Source organism: Talpa occidentalis, unplaced genomic scaffold (assembly GCF_014898055.3).
Source record: "Talpa occidentalis isolate TD23 unplaced genomic scaffold, MPIMG_talOcc4v2.1 talOcc4.15, whole genome shotgun sequence".
Lineage (NCBI taxonomy): Eukaryota > Metazoa > Chordata > Mammalia > Eulipotyphla > Talpidae > Talpa > Talpa occidentalis.
The window spans coordinates 78,000,703-78,025,200 of record NW_023601543.1 but is presented as its reverse complement, the minus strand read 5'-3'; the positions used below and the strand labels follow the sequence as shown (position 1 = coordinate 78,025,200).

General features: G+C 34.3%; 1 protein-coding gene across 4 annotated transcripts in view; it reads left to right on the top strand.

Annotated features, from left to right (window-relative positions):
* Positions 1 to 24,498, top strand: part of CNKSR2 (connector enhancer of kinase suppressor of Ras 2) — a 238,242-nt gene that overhangs the window by 98,597 nt on the left and 115,147 nt on the right. For all 4 annotated transcript variants that reach the window (XM_037512621.1, XM_037512620.1, XM_037512618.1 and 1 more), the window contains exons 6-8: positions 458 to 577; positions 7,370 to 7,429; positions 12,962 to 13,030. In XM_037512621.1, the coding sequence (XP_037368518.1) occupies positions 458 to 577; positions 7,370 to 7,429; positions 12,962 to 13,030 (249 nt within the window). The remainder of the gene's footprint in view (positions 1 to 457; positions 578 to 7,369; positions 7,430 to 12,961; positions 13,031 to 24,498) is intronic.

Genomic DNA, 24,498 nt, shown 5'->3' with positions numbered 1-24,498 from the left:
TATCTCTCCCTTGCTTTGTTGTTACCATATCAAACCACCTTTAAAATCTTTCTGATCACGAATTAAAAAAATCATGTTTTTTTAAATTACTGAGTTCAATTCAATATGATGGTTATTATCAAAAAGTTCTCAGATTACAATATTGATTGTTTACAATCATTTTTGGTCTGATGAATAAAATAGTAGAAATAAAATATAACCATGACTTTCGTGTATATTTTGATATATACTTCTGAATATACTTTACTTTAGAATATATACTTTAGAATATACTTTAGAATATAGATGTATATTTTCACTTGAATATCTTACACAGATTTTACAGAATAAAATGCCAACTACTTTCTTCTATTTTTCTTTTATTTTTTGTTGTTTGCAAAAAAAAAAAAAACCACAAGTGATTTATACATTACTTATGTGTTTATCGTAATGATTTTTTTCTTTTTTTCACTTTTAGTGTAAAACTCTTTCTGGAGTCTGTGACCACATCATATCTCTGTCATCAGATCCTCTCGTTTCACAGTCTGCCCACCTGGAAGTGATTCAGCTGGCAAACATCAAACCAAGTGAAGGGCTGGTAAGGGAGCCTGTGTTTATCACAGCTACCATCCATCAGCAGGCAGCTAATAATGATGTGGGCAAAATAACCTCTGAATATGGGAATCCATGAATCTTAACAAACACGAAACATTTTGGTATTTTTTTTCTAGAGGAGGTTGTTGGGAATTTGTCATGATAAGGTTTTATGAAAAAGAGAATTTCAAGTGGTGATTTCTGAATTATCCTGCTTACTTTGGTAATAATTTAGCTTTTATTGCAACTATCAGCTCCTACCAGTTCCTTAGCTTACAGCAACTATCAGTTCCTTAGCTTACAGGAAGTTTTGGAGTGTTCATATTAAAAGAACCACAGTGTTACCTGTCCATGCAAGTGGGTGTTTTGTTTGTTTTGCTTTGGTTTGTTCTGGTTTTAATAAGTCTCTCTACCCTGAGGGTGGATAAACTAAACAAACCTGATATTCTTTATAACTCACTTCCGTTCTTTCTTATAAGGATGAGTAAGCAGGTGGATATTGCCAAAACTAGGCTAACATCTGTGAGATTTTTTTTTATTATATAGTAATAAAGATGATCATCTTATCTTTTGTTCACCTGATTGTATTGGTTCTAAATTTAACCCAAAGGAAAACTTCTTTAATAAATCTCTAGAAAGAGAGCAAATAATATTATTAATGAGTGAAAACAAAATAGGAAACAAGCTAGGGAACATATTACCTACTGCACAACTATTGAATGTTAGTTTGGTTCTAAAATGTTTCTCATTTCTCCCTGTAGATGAATTTTAAAATGATATCATTTATGATATTTTAGAAAATATCTTTCTAAAGGAGCATTAATATCATAAAACATATTCTTAAATATCTAATGTGGTTTAACATTTTAAGTGGATTTTTTTCAATTTATACATATATGCATTCATATATTTACATATCTGTATAGATATACATATCAGTCACTGACTTTTCTTGTGATGTGTGGCAAATAACTTTTGGGTAACCATAGTTCCTCATGCTTTTGTGACTTATCAGTATTTTCCTAGGAAGATGGAAATTAGCATATCACATGTAGCCAAAGAAAATGTCAGCATTGTAACTTTTAAGTGTTTTTTTCCTAACTCTAATGGCCTTAAATGCTTATTTCTAACATTTGTAAATTTATTTGAAGTAATATTTATGATTTTAAATTCTTGCTATCCCTTTTTGTTACCTTTACAAAGTCCCATGTTAAAGCCTCTTTCAACCTATAGTAAAGATTTTCCTTTCTACATCTCCCTTTTCTATAGTTATGAAAGAAAGGAGAATCTCTAAGCATGATTTGTAGAGTGGGAAATTATGAACTAATATTGTGTCATGTGAGACTGGGTATCAAGGACCTGGATACAAAACACATAAAGTATAGCTATGAGTGTTACCGAGAGGAGATGGAGAGTAAATTTAACCTCCTTGGCCTTGATCTTTTCATTTGTAGAATGTTGGAGGCAGAAAAGGGCAGATTATATTATCTTTAAAGCTCCCTCTTTAGTGCTATGAGTCTTTGGTTCTAATGATGGCATTGTTACAATGAAAATAAAATTTTTAAAAATTAAAAAAAAAAGATGGCATTGTTACAAGAAAAGAGCCTGATTTTTTACCTCTAATTTCCACTGAAATCATTGGGTAAAATAACCATGTGAAGTGAGTCAACACAATACAAATTAATGCATTGTATGAAATTTTGTTATTTTTAAATGAAGATACAGCCTTGGCCAGATCTTTTTTATGTTTTAAATTTGAAAGCAGTAGGCCTACTTTTTGAAATAGTCATGAACTTAAAATGCTAAGAACTAGATTCAATCAAAAAGGTAAGGGAAAGAAGTGAAAGAGAAAATTAAAGAAGTACCTCCTATTTGCTTGGTATTTTCCTTACAACTCTGTAAACTAGATATTGAGGTCCTTCCTAGCACTAAAAACGGGATCACAGATCTTCAACGATTTTTCCTGTATTACATATAGGTAATAAGCATTAGAAACAGGGTTGAGTACAAGTAATCTGAACAAAGCTCAGTCATTTATCCCACATTTAAATTTGGAATCACTGAAAGCAGAGGGATGAGAAGTTTCAGAGGATGACATCAAAATTGGAACTACCTTGAGAAATTCATTTTTAACGGACAATAAGCAGCACTTCATTGGAAAAATATTTCAAAGGGAGAAAAAGAAAAACCTAAAATGTTGAATATCAGAGAGTTAAATATAAAATTATTTTTTGTGATTCATGTGAAAGGGGGATGATGAAATAGAAATTTTACATGACTTATTTATTTAAAATATTTTTAAAATCAGCCACCTTTAAGTAAGTTTAGTCAGCCACATTTCTAATAAATAGATTTGGGTAATATTTATCATGTACTTAACCATAGGAAGTGTCTAAATGGTAAATGTAGGGGAGATAAAGAAAGAGGTGGGTGAATAGCAAGCTTCAATGAAGTTTAATTAGTTTAGAGACATCTGCAGAAAGTCTTCTGCCACTTTCTAAACAGAACATCTCTCACTGGTAAAAGGTAACAGCTAACTGATAAACTGGGTAGATTGTTCAGCTTTCTACAAAATTAGCAAAATCTCCTAGGATTTCTTAGATTTAAGATTATTGACCGTTTTAAAGTATGGGGAGAGTGTGCTTAGTTAGGATTAAAATATATAAAGCTAAGCAGGAATCTAGAAAACTTAAATAAGGGACCAAGAAAAAGAATAACTATAAGAAAGAAAATATCAAAATCAACAAACAACTATGAACCAGAGACACTCTATGGGGAGTGGGGGGCAGGGAAAGAAGGGCTTGGGGTCAAAATAAGGGGGTTGTAATTGTATGGGGAATATAAAAATAAAATTTAAATAAATAAATAAATAAAACAGAAAAAATATATATAAAGCTAGCTTCTGAAATGCTTTTAAACAGTAATAATTAATGGAGAATTGAAGGAAGGAAAATGAGAGCTAATGGGACATAACAAAACTGGATCAGAGATAAGAAATGACTTGTATAGAGAAAAAGGGGTTTGAGGGGGCAAGCTTGGGGAAACCTCTTTTTCTATTTAGGCACTTGAACTATCTCCAAATACGACTTTCTCCATTGACTTGACTGTGAGGTTACTTTGGCTCCCGTTGGTTAACCAACATTTGGACACAGAGTGAAGCAAATGTCATTCTGGCAAGCCGAACAGTAGAGAGGGAGCTGTTCAAGTCAGCTCCAGAATTAATTGTTGTTTTTTTTTTTTTCTGTAAAAAAGAATGAAGGTTTTGATGAAATTGGAAAACCAGATTTGTCTCAGTTCCAGAAAAAGAGCCATTTGAATTACATATCCTCCAACTGTTTGACTTTCTCAGAGGTGAACAAGCGATCAGATGTATTTCTGTGGACTCTTCATTATTCAGAAGATGATTAGTTTGAAACTCATCCAAGCAACTTCTCTTACTTTCTTGTGGTACCTGACTTTTGACCATTTTTCTCATTAGTACTACCTAAAAGAGATTAAAAAAAAGGATGAAGAAATCAGTTTTGATTATTAAACAACAAACGGTATATTGAGGTTAGGAAAGGAAATAATGCATAACGCAAAGTATCTTCATTCTTTGTGACATTTTAAAATTATGCTTTGCTTTTATCCTATTGCTCATGACCATGAAGTCATTAGAATTGAACTCCATGTACACAGCTAGATCCTTAAGTATTTAAAAATATTTGTATCCATCAGTAAAACTTAGCCTTAGTATAAATTACATAGCATTGTTATGATGAGATCCTTCCTGTAACTAATAGTTACTTGCTTTAACTTAAATTTCAAGTTCCTGGTATGTGAAATAATCACACAGAGATTTTACTTTCAGGGACATAGCTAGATGATTTTCATGATCTTCTATTATCCCAATTAGAATGTCTTCTGAACTTCTAAACGTTCATCGTAGGGTACTAGACTTTCTCTATGACCTAATTTCTTATGATGTTATTTAGAATTCTTGTCAATCACCTTAATTTGTAATCAGTAATGCAGTGTTAAAAGGAATGTGGAAAAAATATAAGCAAATTCTGTTTATAGTTTTCAGAGAAGACGTGGGTAACTAAATTTGTAAAATATCAAATCCCATTGCCCGTTATAACCACATTTTATATAGTAAATGTACAGAGGTCTTAGTCTTTTAGAGTATATGTTAAATAGTGAATGACTTTAATAGCCATAGTTCCCAAATATTATGATCTAATAAGAAAAGTGAAGGTACACGACTCTCATATTAATAAATTGTTAAATCAGAAACCTAGCGGTTGAGAGTGTGGTTACTGGAGTCAGACTGTCTGGGCTTCAAACATGGCCTCACCATCTTGGCCAACTCCCCAGTACCTCTGTGCCTCAGTTTCCTTATCTCAAAAAATAGAGGTAATGGTAATTTCTACCATATAGGCTCTCTTGAAATAAATCTAAAGCATTTAAAACAGTCTTTGGCATATCATAACAAGTACATGCTAGTGGGGCCCTGGCAGGGGCGGGTGCATTGATAGCAAAAGTCATGTCCTCTTCTATATTGTATAGTGACACCATTATATTTACCTTCTTTTTATTTATTTGGGGAGTAACATTGGTTTACAGCGCAGATGAACAAGTTCACACCTCCTCAGATGTCCATCACCTGAATGTGGATTCAGCCACCCGCAACACCCATATCCCTTTATCTCATGCCATTGGGCCCCCTCCCCAGTTTGTTCCCACCCTCACTCCACCCCCTCTGTTTACCTTCTAATAAATAAGGGCATAAATATTAACCTCAAAAGTCAATATCTTATACACTTGTCACCAGTGTAAGGTAAAATATTACTGTATGGAACAAATAAAAGTTAATTGCCATATAGTCATAGCCAAGAAGTACTAACCAGTTTCTTAATTTTTATTTGTAATTCTGTTGAGATTAATTACTAACATGAAGTCATGAATTTTCATTTAAGAAATTAGATTTTACAAATAAATCATCTTTTAAAATTGTGTTCATTTTGTTTCACATTACAGAACTGGACTCAACTATTTTTGGAACTGATACCAAAATTTTAGATATATGATATTACTGAAATGGCTTAAGAATAAAAACCTACCCAATGATTTATTAGTTCCATAATATGAGCTCCACTACTTCTTTTTTTTATCTCTTACTTTCAGTGAAAATACATATCTATCACAAAGGTGGAGGAAATTAGTGTTGCAGTATTGGTATTTTTTCTACAATGATACAGTAAAGTCCCTTATATTTCACACTTCCAGTTCGTTAAAATTTGTATTTTATTCTTGAAATCAATATTTTGAAATGCTTGAATATTTAAAATATGAATACTTTCTTGTGATATGTTTTCCTTTAAACTCCTGTTACTATTCATAATTTAAAATGTTCATTTGTTTTTAAAGCTTGCACAATTTCAGAATTTCTGGATAATCTTTAAACATTAATGAAGCCTTTTCTAAGCTGGCTTTGTTTAAATGGAAAATGAAATCTCACCTTCTTTATTGGGAGGAAGGGTTGCCACACATTAGTTCTTAATTATTGATATATAGATACTGCATATAATTATTAAAACTTCATCAATAAGAAATAAAAGCAGAAAATACAAGATACCGCGAAAGAGTAGGAAGATAAAAGTTTACACAAATGATATCACTCTTCCGTCTCCATTTAGCTGTCAGCAAAGGAGCTTTGTATGAACCAATTTTTATTGTTTAATTGTATCAAATGTAATAGGCTAATAACCCACCAATATTTAAATATTTCATTGTAACTTTTATTTTGCCATAGAACATACAGTTGAGGATTTTAGGGAGAAATGAGGTATGTTCTTTATTTAGAATATTGAATTATTTTGCTGTATTTTATATATTTCATAGGTAATCCATTTATCAGATAGTTGAGATAACATTGGCTTACAACAATGTATATGACTTAAAGGTATAGGATCACACCCTTCAGGTATATGTTACCAAATCACACCAACCACAGTCCATTGAGCCCCTTCCTCACTCTGCTCTCCCTCCTCCCTGTCCACCTTGAGGAACCTCAGTTCTACAGTCAGATTTCTGCAGTTTATTATTGGTTTGGTTTTATATGATCCTTTGTTTTGCTTCTCTATATTCCACATATAAATGACGCCATCCAGTATTTGTCTTTCTCCTGACTTATCTTGCTTATCATAAGCCCTTCCAATTCTGTCCATATTTCCCAGATGGCAAGAGTTTATCTTTTTTTTAGGCTAAGTAGTATTCTGTTGTGTATATATACCACTTCATCTTAACCCATTCTTCTGTCTTTGGGGACTGAGGTTATTTCCAAAACTTGGCTATTGTAATAGTGCTGCAATGAACATAGGAGTGCATACATCCTATGTATGCAGTGTTTTTACATGCTTGGGGTATATACCTAGGAGTGGGATTGCCAGATGACATGCTATATCTGTTTTTAGTACACTGAGAAATCTCCATACTGTTTTCCATACAACCTGGACTAGTCTACAGTCCCATCAGAAGTGTACAAGAGTTCCTTCTTCTCTTATAATCACTAACATGTTGTTTGATTGAGTGCAGGCTTCTTGGAGCAAACTTTAGAAACCTGAACATTCAAATAGGATTTTTTACCAGTTTAGAGACAGTATTATTTATTATGGATTCATTCTGGGCCATGAATTTTAATTTGTCTATGGTAATTTAAATTCAATAGGATAAAATTTTTTGTATATGAGGTTATAATATACTTGAAGTTATTCTCATTGTTTCACTTTTTTTTCTAATACTATCTTTTTCTTAGGGTATGTATATTAAATCAACATATGATGGTCTCCATGTAATTACTGGAACTACAGAAAATGTAAGTATTGTAACATTTCAAATTTTGGTGTGTTTTTCCTCTTATTGTTAAGATTTATATTTGACAGAATTGAGGGTGACTACTGAGGACTTGAACAGATTAGGAGATGAAACTAGAAAATATATAGAGTTAAAAAGTGTTTGAGGAGAAATTGTCTTACTTAGTTTAGAATAGATGTTTATGTAAAGTGAATCATGTTTTCTGTTCACAGCAAGTGATTTGTCTTTGCTCAGTATTTTCTGGTTTGTGACAAGTTACTGTGACACCTGAAAGAATCCACTTCATCTATTGAATAATTTAGGTATATTAAGAAGCTTATGTAAGATAGAGACAACAGTAAGTCGAGCTTTCTGAATACTTGCAATGTAATTCATTTTAATTCAGTGGATGGTATTGCTCAGTGGTTTTTACAGTGAATTCCCTCCCTCCCTGGACCCATTAGCACCAGCCTTCCTTGGAAACATGATAGATATTAAAATTCTTGGACCCCACCCCAGAGCGGAATCAGAAACTCTGGAGACCAGCCTGTTTCTTAATAAGAGATTCTGTTATCAGGTGTTTCTGAGACACGCTCAGGTTTGGGAACCATTGCAAGCTGTGGATGAGAGGTCCCTAGGCCTGTGTCCTCCAAGCAGTTCTGCATCCTTCTGGCAGTGTCATTTTTGCAAATCACTTACCTTCTCATTGCTTTAGTTTCCTCAACTGTAAGTTTAAAAAAAGTATCATTTGTGGGCATCCCTGGTGGTGCAGGCGGTTGAGCATAGCGCTGTGTAGCTGTCCACAGCCTCTACAGCGCCAGTTCGATCCCCGCCGGCCTCGGAGCAACCCACATGGCAAGCAGACCTCGCCTGTCTCGCCCGCTGCTCCCCTCAGCAGTGTATTTCGTCAGCCTGCCTATTCTGTTCCCTGCTCTGTATCTGGCTCTGTATCTGTATCTATAAAGAGCTATGGAAATGTGAAGAGATAATGTTGGGTGTTAACACAATCAGTATAATAGATCACAATAACACAATCAGTATAATAGCATACTAAATCATTACCCCTGCATTTAGTAGTTCCAGATTTCCATTCTACTCTTAACTAAGTATGTGCTGAGCTTTGAGAGTTTTTCTTTCAGAAATTCCAACCAATTTCATGTTTGTACTGTGTTCCTTCAAAGAAGACTAGAGGGGAATTAGTTTAATCTCAAGTTATTATTGATCTCAATATTTTACCAGCAATTTTTATTAAAAAACCTCAACATTCTCTTCCTCTAAATTCACCCATTACTTTTATTGAATTTTTTTCTCTTGCTTCTCTTGTTTTCTTGTGAAGGTAAAACATAATGTACATTGCAGTTTCACTACTTAGTGGCTTCATGTTTGGTATTAAATATGAAAATTAATTATGGAGTAGAGAATACCAATTAAATGCATATTATGAACTATATAAAAATTTTAAATGATACTGACAACTATAGTCTTTTCACTCATCATTCTCATTTATTTGTACATTCATTTGATCATTTATGTATCCATTTAATGACCCTCTGCTTCATGTTTTTTGTGATCTAGGCATGGTACTAGATATTGAAAGAATTTTTATTTTATTTTATTTTATTTTAAAGATTTATTTATTTTTACAAGAATTGGGGCACAGGCCAGAGGTGTGGGGGGAGAGAGGACTCACCAGAGACAGAGTGGGGAACAGAAGAGGCAGATCAACCGAAGTATCCTGCTGAGGGGAGCAGCGGGCGAGTCAGGAGAGGTCTGCTGCGCCATGTGGGTAGCTCCCTGGCTGGCCAGGATCGAACCTGAGCTGCAGCGGCTGCAGACAGCTCCACAGTGAGGCGCTCAACGACCTGCGCCACCAGGGAGGTCCTGAAAGAATTTCTAAATTAAACTAGCTTGCTGCCCATGAGAAGTGCAAGTAGGGGCTTACCTATATAAACAGATAGTGAAATTTGCATAGATGGACAAGGGAGAGAATAAATTTTCTCAAGTAAAATCAGAGAAAAAATAACAGAAATAATGATTTTGAATTATATCTTGAAGAATCAGTTAATATCTCTTTATTATTTGGGATCTGTAAAAAATAGTTGAGCACTATGTATTGTTCATATCATTCAGTAATATTGACAGATGGATGAGTAATCAAAGTTTCTATGAGTTTACATATAAACCATATATTGAATTCACTTCAGTCCTTCTTGAGAACATTAATTTTGATACCCTCATTCATTTCTAATTAAATATATGTTTAGTCTTAGTAAAACTGCTGACTAGGTGGGTTACTATGCTTTGCCAGTTACTCAGCTTTCTCATATATAAAATAAGGAATTTGGACAAAATCATCTCTAGGATTCCTTTTAACACTGACAGTCTATAATTCATATAATTTATTCCCTCTTTACTTATCTATGCAAAAAGCTAGTTTTGTTTTTTTTTTTTTTTTAATTTTATGTGCCATCCCAAGGGCCATCGACTTGATCTTTTTCTTTAATATTCTTCTTTAAAAAAATCGTTTGTGGGCCTCCCCGGTGGCGCAGCGGTTGAGCACTGGGTTGTGAAGGTGCCTGCAGCAGCCTCTGCAGCACCGGTTCGATCCCCGGCTGCTCCCGGGCCGCTGGAGGAGGGTCCCACATGACGCGCAGACCTCTCCTGCCACCCGCTGCTCCCCTCAGCAGTGTACTTCGGTTCTTCTGCCTGCTCTGCTCCCCACTCTGGTTCTGGTGAATTCTCTCACCCTCCCGCTCTTCTGACTGTACCCAGTGCTTGTATAAATAAATAAATAAAATCTTCAAAAAAAAATATAAAAAAATCGTTTGTGGACCAAATAATGCAGGGACTGACTTTATTGTTACAGCTCTGTTAAAATGATAATTTCCAGACTTTCCAGATACTTTTCTGATTTGGTACTATTCCCCATTCCTAAAGGTTTGTGAAATAAATGTATTTTTTTCTTGTTATGATCCTGTTCATAGAGTTCATATCCTAGATGAATCTATCATTTTATTTAGTTTTTTGTAGTTTTTATGAATTCTTTCATTTATTGCTCATTTTCCTAGTAGATCATTTTGTTTTTCTTGAGATAACATTTATAGCACTGTATATGTCCTAGAGGTATAGGATCACATCTCTTCAGATGTATGTTACCACACCACTCCCACCACCGAGGCATTTACAGTCCACCACAGTCCAGTGAGCCCCCTCCTGACACTGCTGTCCACACTCCCTCTCCCCCTCTGGTAGTCTCTATTCTACAGTCAGATTCTAGGGTTTGTTATTGGTTTGGGTTTTTTCTGACCTTTTGTTTTGTTTCTCTATATATGCTCTAAATAGCAGATGGTCATCTGCCATTTGTCTTTCATCTTATGACTTACTTTGTTTAGCATTGTCCCCTTCACTTACGCCCATGTTGTCACAGATGATGATTGAGTTCATCTTTTTTTTATTTCCGAGTGTTTAATTATGTATATATACCACATCTTCCTAATCCACTCATCTGTCCTTGGGTGCTTAGGTTGTTTCCATAACTTTTCTATAGTAAATAGTGCTGCAATGAACATATAAGTGCATGTATATCTTCTAATTAGTGTTTTCCACAATCTTTCAGTAGATACCTAAGAGTGGAATTGTGAAATCATATGGTAGATCTATTTTTAATACTTTGAGAAACTGCCATCCTGTTTTTGTGCTGAGCCATTCTTGATGCTCCCCAACAGTATAAGAAGTTTCTTTTTTTTCCCACATCCTCACCAACACTTGTTGTTTCTGGTCTTTTTGATATGGACTATTCTCACATGTGTGAAATGGTATCACATTGTGGTTTTGATTTGCAATGCCCTGATGATAAGTGATGATGAGCATTTTTTAATGTGCATGTTGGGTATCTGCATATCTTCTTTGGAGGAGTATCTCTGTTTAGCTCTTCTGCCCATTTTTATTATTATTATAAATACACATTTTTAATAGTACACTAGTACTTCAGTAACTGGGATTCCCTGGGATATCATGTTATCTTGAATTCTTCCCAATGCTGAATAATTTTATTGTGAATTTTAAGATTTGTTGAATTTAGGTTAACATTGTTTTAAGAATTCTGTTCCTTTAATAATTGGAATTGATGGAAAAAAAGAGAACTGTAAATCACTTTTAACGTAAATCCTATTCCAGATTCTCAAAAGTAGCATTTTACTGTACAGATTGCATCACCATATCATTCTTCTTTAGTTTTCAGTAAATACTAATGAATAAATAACAGTGTTTATAGGTATGTCTGATAACTAAATTAGCACACACATACAAATACATAAATATATTTTTCTTTTTAAAAAATATTTATTTAATTATTTTGTGGAAGAACTGGGGTGTAGGCCAGAGGTGCGGGCAGTGAGAGGATTCACCAGAGACAGAGTGGGGAACAGAACAGGCAGATTGACTGAAATACACTGCTGAGGGGAGCAGAAGGCAAGACAGGAGAGGTCTGCTGCACCATATGTGGGTTAGCTCCCTGGCTGGGGATCAGACTCAGTCCATAGCAGTGATAGTGCTCAGACTTAAACCCTAGACCACCAGAGAGGCCCCCTAAATATATTTTTCTTAAAAATACATTTTCTGCATATTCAATATTCTGTATGCATATTGTCCTCAAAATGTCTAGTGATATATATAATGAATCAACAGTAGTCACTAGAGGAAAAATAAAGAATAATATTTTAAATTCATTACCCAGACCAACAATATTATAAGATTTCTCTTAAATCTCATTTTAGTTTCCTAAAGGCTTCATAAAATTTGTCAACATTAACCTCCCAAAGTTGTTTTTTTTTTTTTAGTTTTGCTTTTAATCTCATATGAGAACAAAGAAAAAGTTATAAAATTATTACATCCTGTAGAAATGTTGGTATTTTAGTTTATGTAGGGTCATTTTGTTTGCAAGTATATTGCACTGTATAAAACATAATAAATAGGTTACTATTATATAATGTAACTTTGAGCTAATTGCCATCCATCTTTCAGTTTGCTTTGTTCAGTTATTCAGAATTGATGTTATTAATAATGAATAAATTAGCAACCTAAATATCAGTTGACAAAGCTTTGATGCTGATCATGTCCTTGGAAAATATTTATTTGCTAAAGTTAATATAAATTATTTACATTAACTGGAAAGGATCAAAGTTTCAAAAGATAATGTTTTGAAATATACATTTGCAATAATTGCCCAGTAGAACAAGGTTGCCTAGTAGGGTTGTCTGTACAAAGTTTGCAAAGGTTAATATCAATTACAATTTTTCCTTAACGCTCCCAAACACGTACTTGTCTTTTGTAACATATCTATGTATTGTTTTACATTTCTACTTTCTTTCATTGGTTTTATATAGAATGCATATAGTATACTAAATACTAACCAATTTTATCAGTTTAATTCCTTTTGGATTATAATTAGATTCTTGATCTAATTTAAGAAGATTAACTTATTGAAGTGTTGTCAGAGGGAGGAAATGACTGATAAAACTTATGTTTTTTATTATTTCCTTTACATTAAATTTAGTCACCTGCAGATCGGTGCAAGAAAATCCATGCTGGCGATGAAGTGATTCAAGTTAATCATCAGACTGTGGTATGTATAATTACCTTACAAGTCAGTGGGAGGAACTAATATAAAAATTTTCTAAAGCTTTAAAAGAATGCCAATGAAATGAAATGCCTATTTGTGTACAAAATAATTGAATAGCCTTTTAAAAAGTAAATGGAGAACTATTGTTCTTAATTATTTCATGGGATGTAAGGCACGGTTTTAAAAGAACACATGGAAATATTGATGGTTGTCAAAGTTAGATAACCCTTTCTATACAGGCAAGCGCAGGATAACATGCACCGCAAGAACTGGCATAATAATTTGGGAATAGAAATTAACAAGGTGATGATTTCAAATTCCGCCTTTATTGATAGAGCTTTTATGTTTCACTTTACAAATTATTGAATTACGTAGTACATATTTTTTGTAACAGCATACATCCATTCGTCTATTTTAACTTTGATTTGTTCATTAACTTGTCCAGTAGATTTTCGTTTGTTTCATTTTAAATGTCAATTTTAAAAACTGTTTAAACTTTAATAGCTGGATTGGCACTTCATTTCCCCCAAAAGGACTATGGTTTCAGTTTTAAAACTATTGTACTTAACTAAATACGTTCATAAGATGTTCCTGCTCTGTAAACCTCATGAATCTCTTTCTGGGCACAGTGGCATTCTGTGCCTGTGGTAGATTTTCAGTGGTTATTTTTTTTAATCATATATTTAGAAAATGAACAGTTTTCTGGGTTGAGTCATTCTGTTCTCCTATTTTGCCAAAATAAAGTGTATTTTCTAAGACAAAAATGAAGTAAAAATAATCTGATTATTAATATAATCATATTTGGAAAAAATTGGGTCTTTTTTCTGGTATTCTACTCACTAAATCTTCAAAGTGAGTATTTCACGTTAAACCTTTAAATTAAACTAAATTTGCTTTTGCATGTTCTAGTCATAGAAGAAAATTTTTAACAGAAAGGCTATATTTTAGGAGTAAAAAGACTCATGTGAAATGGCTGATCTTTCTCAGTGATTCTAATCTCAACAGAAAGAAGCCATTTCAATTTTTTCTTTGAATAAACTAACAAATATGTGATATTTTGGAAAGGCTCCTGAACATTGATAATTAATGTCATGGTTTTCTTCAATTGGTTCATTATCTAAGTTACTAAAAATTAATGAAAGTTCAGAAAATGAAACGTGGCTATAAGGTTAATGATAGACTAAAGCAGAATGTTGGTAATTGACAAAGCCTTCCCACACTCTGACAAGTTCGGTAATTAAAAAGAAGTCCTTGTTACCAGAAACTATATGAAGTATGGTTATCTTGACTAAAGTTTCTTGTCCTCTAGAATGAGGGCTAGGGTGTTGGGATGAGGAAACTGGCTGCTTCAGTAGACAGACAGCATCTCCCTCTTTTCTGATGTTCATGCTGCCTCCGTTTCTACAGTGTGACCTTAACAGATATGACATCTGTTGGACAGTTGTACCAATTTTCAGCTGATCAATTCTAGGAGGGTAGAAATTAGTCTCTCATGAAAAATAAAATTGCTTAAAGGATACTTTTTGTGAGGCAGAGATTCTGAAGTTTTATCAAACAGGTATGAAAGTCTCTGAAAGAATACAAGTGAAATAATAAAATCTATATGGATTGGTGACATTGAAGTACTGTAAGAATGTGAAAATTCATCTTTGCTTCACAGGAATATTCTAAAATATTGAAAACTTCACAGAATGACAGTTGGGAGAATTTGTTTCCAGTTCTTGTTCTGAAATTAGCTTGTGGCTTTAAGGGAGTTACGGTAACTGTTCAAGCATCAATTTACCTTTTTATAACAATAACCATAATCACCACTTCCTGGGTTCTCACAATCTGCCAAGCATCATGTTAAGTATTTCTACATGTTTTGTGTCTTTTACTCTTACACTAATCCTATAAAGAAGAAATGGGTGGAAATTGAGATTTAGAATGACTAATTCATCTACAACTCACTGCTTTCTCACTCCAAGGCCCATGCTCTTCAATTTTATTACATTTCCCTAAGTTCAAATTCAAAAATATCAAACAAAAGGGGAAAAATTCTAAGCATGTAATTTAATCTCAGGATTCAGTGAGAGATTAAGTGGGGCCAAAGGCTAGAGAAGAGGAAAGAAAGAGAATTTACATACCTGGGGTAATGATTCTGCTTATTGAAATTGGAAGTGGGGTTAAAATTTAACTTTACTGCCACCTCCTGACTCTCTCCTTCCTTAAAATGATATGCAAAGCATCTAGCACAGTGGCATCCTCATTAGAAGCTCAATAAGCATTAACTTTCCAACCTCCCTGCCTTCCTACTTCCTACTACAACAGTTGGGCCAGCGGAGTCCAGTTTCTCCAGTGTCAGACTGCTACCAGACACTTCAATTGATTGTAGATTATAATAGAGACATCCTCTGACAGGAAAATATATTGACTTCTGTAAAAGCAGATTTGCTTAAAAATATGATCAATTGCTAGATTTTCTTCTTTCTGTGCAAGTAAGAGGCATATTTGTATAGGAATGTTGCATTTCATTAACTGCAGCCTACTCTGCCTTATTTTTCTTGTCATTGCCTGCATTGTGGTCTACACAGTGCTTTTAACTTCTTACTAGACAATATACAAAGGTGATAAAATGGAAATTTTCTGGGTTGTTACTATGAAAGGTTTGATGGGTCGATAAATTTGTTGAAACAAGTATAAATTATTTGTAGTCTGCAGTTCTCCCTCTATTTCTACATTCATTACCATGGACATTAGGGATTGCTTATAATAATATAGTGAGTTACATGAAAGTGTGTCCTAATACATTTGAAATACATAATTCATATTTTTAATCCTCTAATTAATTGACCAGAATAGTGAGATATTACCAGTATTATTCTACACCAATTTAGACTCAATAATGAAAAGTGTAGTGTTAAATCTTGTAATTTTGCATGTTAATAGCCCACATAATATTTTTTTATAATTCTAAAATTTCCCACTGCTGTAGTTAATAGCATAAAATATAAAATTTGATAACTTTTCTTATTTTAAAACACACAGAAAAGCAATTTGAAATTTTTTCCTAAGTCTGAGAAAGTTGAATGAATCACAGATGAATTCAAATGCTATTTTTTGAAATTGCTAGTATGGTATATCTTCAAGATGTCCAACTAGATGCGTGTGTGTGTGTGTGTTTCTAGTTTGTTGTTTTTTTTTTTTTTTAAAGTTCTTTCTTACTTGAAATGAAACTGGAAGTTTTATGTCCTTTTTCATGTTGCTATATTCTTTATTATAAGTGGCTTTTAAGCTTTTCAAATCAACATACTTCTGAGGCTGAGAAACTGTGGCTGCCAGGTAGGAAGAAGAAAATATCATGAACATTCAAGCAAAGCAGACTGAGTCCTATTGCATGTCTTCCCTGCCACTGAAGATCCAACTCCTCAAAGGCTGCTGGAATATCCCAAGATTTTTTCCACTTCATCTGCCACTACATCCCTCTCTCTGGGAGATGCCTCGCATAGTTTGAACCAACAACTCTGCCCTCATGATGCACTTTTATCACGTTATTTTTTAGCTGATGAGACTATACATATATATATATATATATATATATATATAATATAGTTACTAATCTATTTGGGCATATTCCTAATGAACCTGTTAAATTTCATGTTAATACTGTTTTTGGTGTGTAAGTGTTCTAAAGATTCTATCCATACCTAAAAACAGATACTTTCTTCTTAGGAATATCAGTTGAAAAGAGTGGCATATGTGATGGTTGGATGCAGCATTTGGAAAAATTTCCTTTTGTTTTGTGTAAATATTAAAGCATATTACTATTTATTTGGAAATGTCTTCTGGAACCTTCCTACATTCTGTCAAGAAATGGGTTTCATAGATGTGGCTGTAAAGACTATAGAATGGAAAATACCCAGATTGGGATAGTCAAGAAGATAGATTGCAACAGATAGTCAGCATGTTGGACACTGATCAGTGAGAGTTGGGAGATGAATAGTATAAACATTGTTGAACAAGACTTGTAGGTGATAACAGAGGGAACCAGGGAAAGGGTAAAAATTCAAAGACTATTGTGTCATCTGTAATATCATTCTAACTTCATTTATGTAGTTCTCAAAGTTGCCTCCCTTGTTTTCACTCTAGTTTCTTATTCCATCCTCACCCTTCAACCCCAGAACAACAAGAGAGTATTGTTCAAGAGGGAAGACATCGTAATCGGAATGGATGGAGAGTATGATGACGCATTAAAGCCCATCTCTCTTTAACCATCTCATTCTCCTACCCCTTCCCTGGACTACAGCAGGAAGTAGTGGCTCATTGAGTACAATCAATACCATGATGTTGGTTACTACTAGGTGGTGCTTTCTCTCAATTTAAGTTTACCGAATTGTTGTCTTTATTTGTTAGACTTTTCTTCTAATTCCCTTTTCCTTTCCTTTCTTTACCATCCTCATTCCTTCTCACATGAATATTTCTCCTCCCTTTTTCACCTCTTTGGTTTTTTCATTCTTGCAAATTCTGTTCTTTCTCAAAGGAGAAAGTACTTATCTTATAAATCCTAATACCCAAAATACTAAAAACTGAGGCCTCAAATGGGTGTATTTTTGGTGTACCCCACATCTTAATCCTGTAAACAAAAGATGTTACTTTTTTACAGAAATTAAATATGTTAGCGTGGTATTTAACATTAATTAATAAATGGTTGTGATAGTACCTTAAAAAAATTCTTCTGGGCCTCCCCTGGTGGCTCAGCAGTTGAGTGCTGGGCTGCAAGGCTGCCCGCAGCCTCTGCGGCGCAGGTTCGTTCCCCGGCCGCCGGCGAGGGTCCCACCAAAAAAAAAAAAAAAAAAATCTGCTAAGAAATTGGTATTCTAAAACAGAACAGATGAATTGTTCCCTTTCAGAAAGAAAAAAAGTAATGAAGAGACATTTGTCAAAAATTAAAGGAAACAATACATCACAGATTTCAATTACTCATAGAAATATTTCAGATTTTACAATATACAATGGGTGGTTTATGAAATGATCATAGGGTTTTTTTTATTCTGTCTTACATTGAACATTGTAATTTGATGAGAGTGTGTGGAAACTGATTTTGAAGTGCCACATATTTATATATATTTTATTTTGCTTAGAGAAATCAATTCATTACTTTATCATCCATTAGTATATTTTATTTTTCTGTTATCAAATTAAAATTTATTATCCCGAGTCTTTGCATAAATGAAATAAGCTGTATGGTGCCTGAACATTGGTGACTTCCTATTAACTGATTGATTTTTTGTCTGTAGATCTCTGCATCCTGATTTCTTTCTTTTTTATTTATGCAGTTCTTATTGCTTCATCAAGAAAAGAGTAATTTCTTTTTAAAAATGGTTACTCTAATTTATTTTCATTATTAGAATATATCTTTCAGTGTGAACATAGAGTTAATATGAACTAATTATTTAACATGGAATTTTAAAAGATTTCTTTAGAAATGCTTATTTTGTATGTTTAAAATATATCTGTTGACTGATGTTCTTCCCTACTCTAGCTTATTAAGTGTGTGCCTCACTTGCATAGCAACTGATAAAAATTTTGAAAATACTATTGAAAGGGAAACACACTAGCACTAGTACACCATAAAATAGGAAATTTAAGAGATAATGACAATAATATTAATACCTTTTAAGGTTATTTAGCCCGAGTTTCAAATACAGGTGTCATCCACTAAATTAACATTCTAATCAGCCCAGCAGCTGAATTTTAGGTATTGCAGCCACTGATGACTTTCACATCTCATTACCCTAATACTGGGCAGTAAAGGGTTTTTTTTTTTTTTTAAATTGGGACAAATGGTAGAGTTCATTACGGCGCTGTTTGAAGCTGACATTGAGTTACCCTTTTTATCTGAGTTGCTGGAATTCTGGTAATATGATTTCTAAAACTTCTATAGTAAAAGTATTTATGGATATTATGGAAGTTTTGAAAGTAAAAATTTTTATTAAGATTTAGAATGCTGTTTATTTATCTATATTTATGTGCATATATATATGTGCTTTGATTCTGTTTTGATAAATAAAGTTTACTAGTATTTTCAAATAAGTGTATCTTTGTTAAATATCTGCCAGTAAATGATATTTTAAAAGTTAATCATGGCAAATTTTTAAGCACGTTCCTTCTGGTATTTTTTTTTGTTTTAAATTTTATTATTTTTATTGCAGTAACGTTGATTTACAACACAGTATGTGATTTAGGGGAATAGGTTCACCTCTCCAGATGGCCTGTCACCACACCACAGCCACCTTGGTTTCTTCACTACTTTTTCATCTGGATGCCTAAATTCAATTTAAACATTTTTTTCATAATTATAGGTGTTTTCTTTATTCTTTCCTGGAATTCTTATAAATCAGAGCTATAGATTTTAGATAATAATGCTTTGTTTCGTCCCTTAGATTTGGTGACTGGGGCTCTTCATTTTAAAACACACCGTACCCAGTGTCTGTAAGAATGGCAATGAAATACAGGAACAGCTGAAATGTATTTCCAAATATATGCAATTATAAAATTATTTAAAAATTATCCCGTGTAAATATCTTTATAGAATTTTTAGTTAAAAACCTGTATTACTATGGTTCTTTTTTTTAAGATTTATTTATTTATGCATACAAGAGCTGGGATACAGGCAAGAGATGTGGAGAGAGGGTATGTGTGAGAGGATTCACCAGAGACAGAGCAGGGAGCAGAACAGGCAGACTGACTGAAATACACTGCTGAGGGGAGCAGCGGGGAGACAGGAGAGGTCTGCTGCGCCATGTCGGTAGCTCCCTGGCCGGGGATCAAACTGGTGCTGCAGTGGCTGTGGATAGCTTCATAGGTTGCGTCGCATCTTAACCCCTTGCAACACCAGGGAGGCCTACTATGTATGGTTCTTTTAAATTATATTACTGAATGGGAGACTAAGCTTCTGTGGTATGATCAAATCTTTCCCCCACAGCTTTTCACTATAATAATATTTTCTTCCTCTCCCATGTTCCATAACAGAGGCTTTCAGACTCACACAGTTTTATGTTTTGGAGACAGCATGTTAAGGATGTTAAAGGACAAAAATTGGCTTTGATGTCATTTTCTGTAGATACATGAATGTAAACCATGAAACCTCCAAAATAAACAATTGAACTTCAGTGTTACTGAATACCATATTAAAATGGAAGAAGGGAAAGAGAAGTGTATGTTCAAGATGCTAAACTAGCCCACAGTTTGTAAATGAGCTTGCCACAGAAGTAGAGCCATCAGTGATATAAAGGCTGCAGTTAATTTATGTGCTAGTTAAAGGGAACTAATGCAATAACCAGTTATGGAAATGTGTCACCTTTGGTGAAAATTATGTGGATAACTAGTAAAACTTAAAAGAAAATTTATGATTACTGTTTTCTTTCTTCTATGAGTATCCTCATGAGCTAATTTAAAAATTCTTATTTAGCTCTCAGAACTTCTTGGTTATAGACAAAAAGACTCCAGGAAAATGGTGTTTAATAGGAGGGAAAAACAGTACTGGCTTCTTACAGTGCTCAAATTGGCTTTCTTTTTTCTATTCTGTTCCGTCTTTAGCAGTCAGAAATTATGTTTTCTGTGCTTTCTCTTTAAATATTATGATACAAACATTACATATGTGACTATCTGTGAAATTCACCTGAAAATATTAAATACTAAAGCATGTAAGTTCAGATTATGAGTAGCTCAACATGGTCCAAGTTTTACAGTAAAATTAAAACCACATGCCACATAAAAAGCAAATGCCTTAAAATTTTTCTTGATGTAGTCTTATTTTCCCTGAAGTAAGTGCCTTTTAAATTTAAGGAGGATGTGAGGTGAAGAGTAACTCAATGCTTTAAAGACATAATAATATTGAATTTTTCCTCTAATGAAGATAGAACACTTCATTCCTGTATTACTATTTGCAAATGTTTGTTCCTTTTATCTTCTCCCAAGGTTATCTCTTCTAATCTTATTTATAAAAATATCAATATTAAGGTTTTATTTAAAACAGATACTCTGTGGGAGATTTCTGAATACTCTGAATCAAGTACCTATGTATATTACTCCATTCTGGAATTTAAAATCACTCTCTTAAACATAGTTACTGAATGTACACTCTTAAGTTTATATTTCTTTATATTTGAACCATGGAGGAATTCTCTACTTTTCCATTTAGTTAAATGTATATGGAAGAGCAAAATTAGAATATCTCCAAATATAATTTAATATTGTAAGACTTTATCATTAGTATTGTGTGAAGAAAAATTAAAGAAGGTGAAGTTTGTTGATTGGTACTCAAGATTTAATGTTTCTAGAGCCTCTGAAAGGTATTGTTATCAAAAGTCATTATTTTTGAAATGTTTATATCTGTATGACATTTCCTCCACAAAGCTTGTTTTGCTAAAGAAAGGCAGTCATTGGGATAAAATGTTGAATTCATTAGATACTTCAATAACTTTTTCATAATGCAAAGGAACAGAACACTATAATAAATATTTCAGCTCCAAAATCTTTGGCAAAGACAGAGTGTCACAGTTGCAGTGTGATGGGTTGTGTATTGAATTAAATCTCTTAAGGGCTTTCACAAAGAGCAGAAGAACATTTGGGTGACTGAACATTCATATAGGCACACCTCGTCTGAAATTTCCTTTGTCAAGACCTCTCATATACATTGCAACCTGTAAGTAATAACTTAGGTAGACCCAGGAGCATGTGTAAATGTTAATCTGTTTCTTTGTTGTGTGAAGGATAATGATAGTAGCTTTGAAATTTTTTTCAGAAATTCTATGTTCCTGACTTAAGCTGTAGAGGTACTCTCTTGTAACTCCAAATACAGTTGTGACAAAGGTAAAGAAAGTCTGGGTTGACAGACCTAAATTCTTACTCTTATGCTTACTTGTAACTTTGACTAGTAATCACAGAGTAGATTTTTTCATATGTTGGTCATACAATGCCCCAGCTGTTTGGAAAACAGGCTAGGACAAGCTTTAGAGGTGTCAGAAACAACTTCTTCCCTTTGTATACCAAAAGGAAAGAAAGCCTCTCATTTCTTCATCACTAACCCCAAAACCTGTTCTGCACCTAATCCAAGCAACCCATTGTCCAAGGACCTGCCCAACAATTTATGTTGTCCTTCACCTAGGAAGACCTGTCTACTTCAGCCTGCTCATGGCAATTGTAAGCCCCATTCACAGGAAAACAGAGCCACTGGCTTTTCACACTTGGGATACCTTAAAACTTTTGAGGAAATTTCAACCCTATTTGTGTTGTTTATAAATATATTCTCATGTACATTTTGGGGGTTATGACTTAACATTGCTTGAAAATAGTGACCTTTGCTACTCAGTCAGAAAGATAGTGGTAGTAATTTAGCATATTTGAAAATGTTTATAGCTAGTAATAAGTAATGCTTTGTGTAAGATGCATATGATAGTTTTTTTTTAATATTCTTTTTTTTTTAAAGATGTATTTATTTATACAAGCACTGGGTACAGTCAGAAGCACGGGAGGGCGAGAGAATTCACCAGAGCCAGAGCGGGGAGCAGAACAGGCAGAAGGACCGAAGTACACTGCTGAGGGGAGCAGCGGGCGGCAGGAGAGGTCTGCGCGCCATGTGGGACCCTCACCAGGCGGGCGGGGATCGAATCGGCGCTGCAGAGGCTGCCGGTAGCTTCGCAGCCCAGCGCTCAACCGCTGCGCCACCAGGGGAGGCCCCATATGATAGTTTTTAAAAGATTTATTCCACTCTGTGACTTAATGTAAATAAAATAATCTATTAAGATATTCAAAAAGAGAAATTGGACTATTTACAACCATTGCAAGATAGTTTTCTGGGGGAAAGGAGGAACCTTAACAGTATTGATAAAGCAGAATCTTTTTATGGCAAATAAGAACTATATCCACTTTAAAGGTCTGTCATAACCTCATCTCTATGACTTTAGATTTGGAGTATCTAAGAGATTAATGCTAGTTTTTCAAGTATTCATTTATAAGAACATTTATTTGGTAATTTGGATGTAAAGAATGTCTACCAGTATTTAGAATTAAGTGTAACATTTAGAGAAAAAAATGAATACTACATCGTGGTTTTGCGCACAAAACTAAACCCCCCCCTTTGTAGTTTGTAGGTGCTTTGTTGTCTCTGAAACATTTACTTTCTCATGTCACATCATCTCACGAGTCAAGTAATTAAAAAATATTGTGTCTACCATTTGTACGGCATCTTATCTTACTGATTGCAGGAATATTCAGATAATAAGATTCAGTGTTTAGTCTCCAAAACCCTCCAAGTCCAGTTTTGTGTGCATAGGTGGAGAGGAAAGGGTGTGGTAAAACATACAGTAAGAGGCAGTCCTTGAAATACATGCCACAAGCAATGCACTGAGCTGTGGGATTCACGTGAGGAAAATATGAATCTAGTTCTGAGAAACTTTATGATGTATGTCCCATTTAGTGTGAACCTTTACGGATGGGTAAGATTTTATAAGTGAGAGAAAATAAAAACAGAAGAAATAGTGCTTTTGCAAAGGTGTCATTGAGAAAAGCACAATGAGGAGAACATATACTCGCGCCACCACCTTGTCCACCCATTTTGAGCTACTTAAAATTGCTCAAGCTAGTGATATTTTGTCTCACAGGCTTCATGTCTCCTTCACTTGTCCAGCTTCTCTGAAATTCAGGTTAGACTAGTAGGAAACTTCCCCTGAACCCTCAAGAATGGGTTAGATGCCCCTTTTGGGGGGCGGTCCCATTGCACCCTGTATCCATCCTATTTAAATGCTTCTCTTACTTTGTTGTAAATGTTCCTCACCTGCTCATCGTCTTGTTCATGATGTTCCTTAATGAGGCAGACTGCTGCATTCGCCATGCACGCAACATGGAAGACACACGGTACTGGTTTTATGAGTTATAGCTAGTTTTAAAAAAAATTAAATACTTAAAATATTCTAGACATGGCAAGTCACTGCCTTCAAGAAATTTACTGTGTAGTATAGGGATTCTCAAAATGTGGTTCCCAAGTCAGTAACATCAGCATCCCTTGGAAATTGGTATATTAAAAAAAGATGTGAGGGCCTCCCTGGTGGCGCAGCAGGTTGAGCGCAGCGCTGTGAAGCTGTCCGCAGCCTCTGCAGTGCCAATTCGATTCCTGGCCAGCCAGGGAGATACCCATGTGGTGCGGCAGACCTCCCCTATCTTGCCCACTGCCCCCCTCAGCAGTGTACTTAGGTCTGTCTGCCCATTCTGCTCTGCACTCTGTCTCTAGTGAATCCTCTCACCTTCCCGCGCCTCTTGACTGTACCCCAGTTCTTGTATAAAAATTAAAAAAATAAATCTTAAAAAAAAACTATTGAAAAAATGTGAATTCCAGGGCCCCACCCAGACCTACTGTATCAAAAACTGGGTGTTAAAATACAGTAATTTGGTTATCTGGTTTTAACAAGTCTTCTAGGTGATTGTAACATATG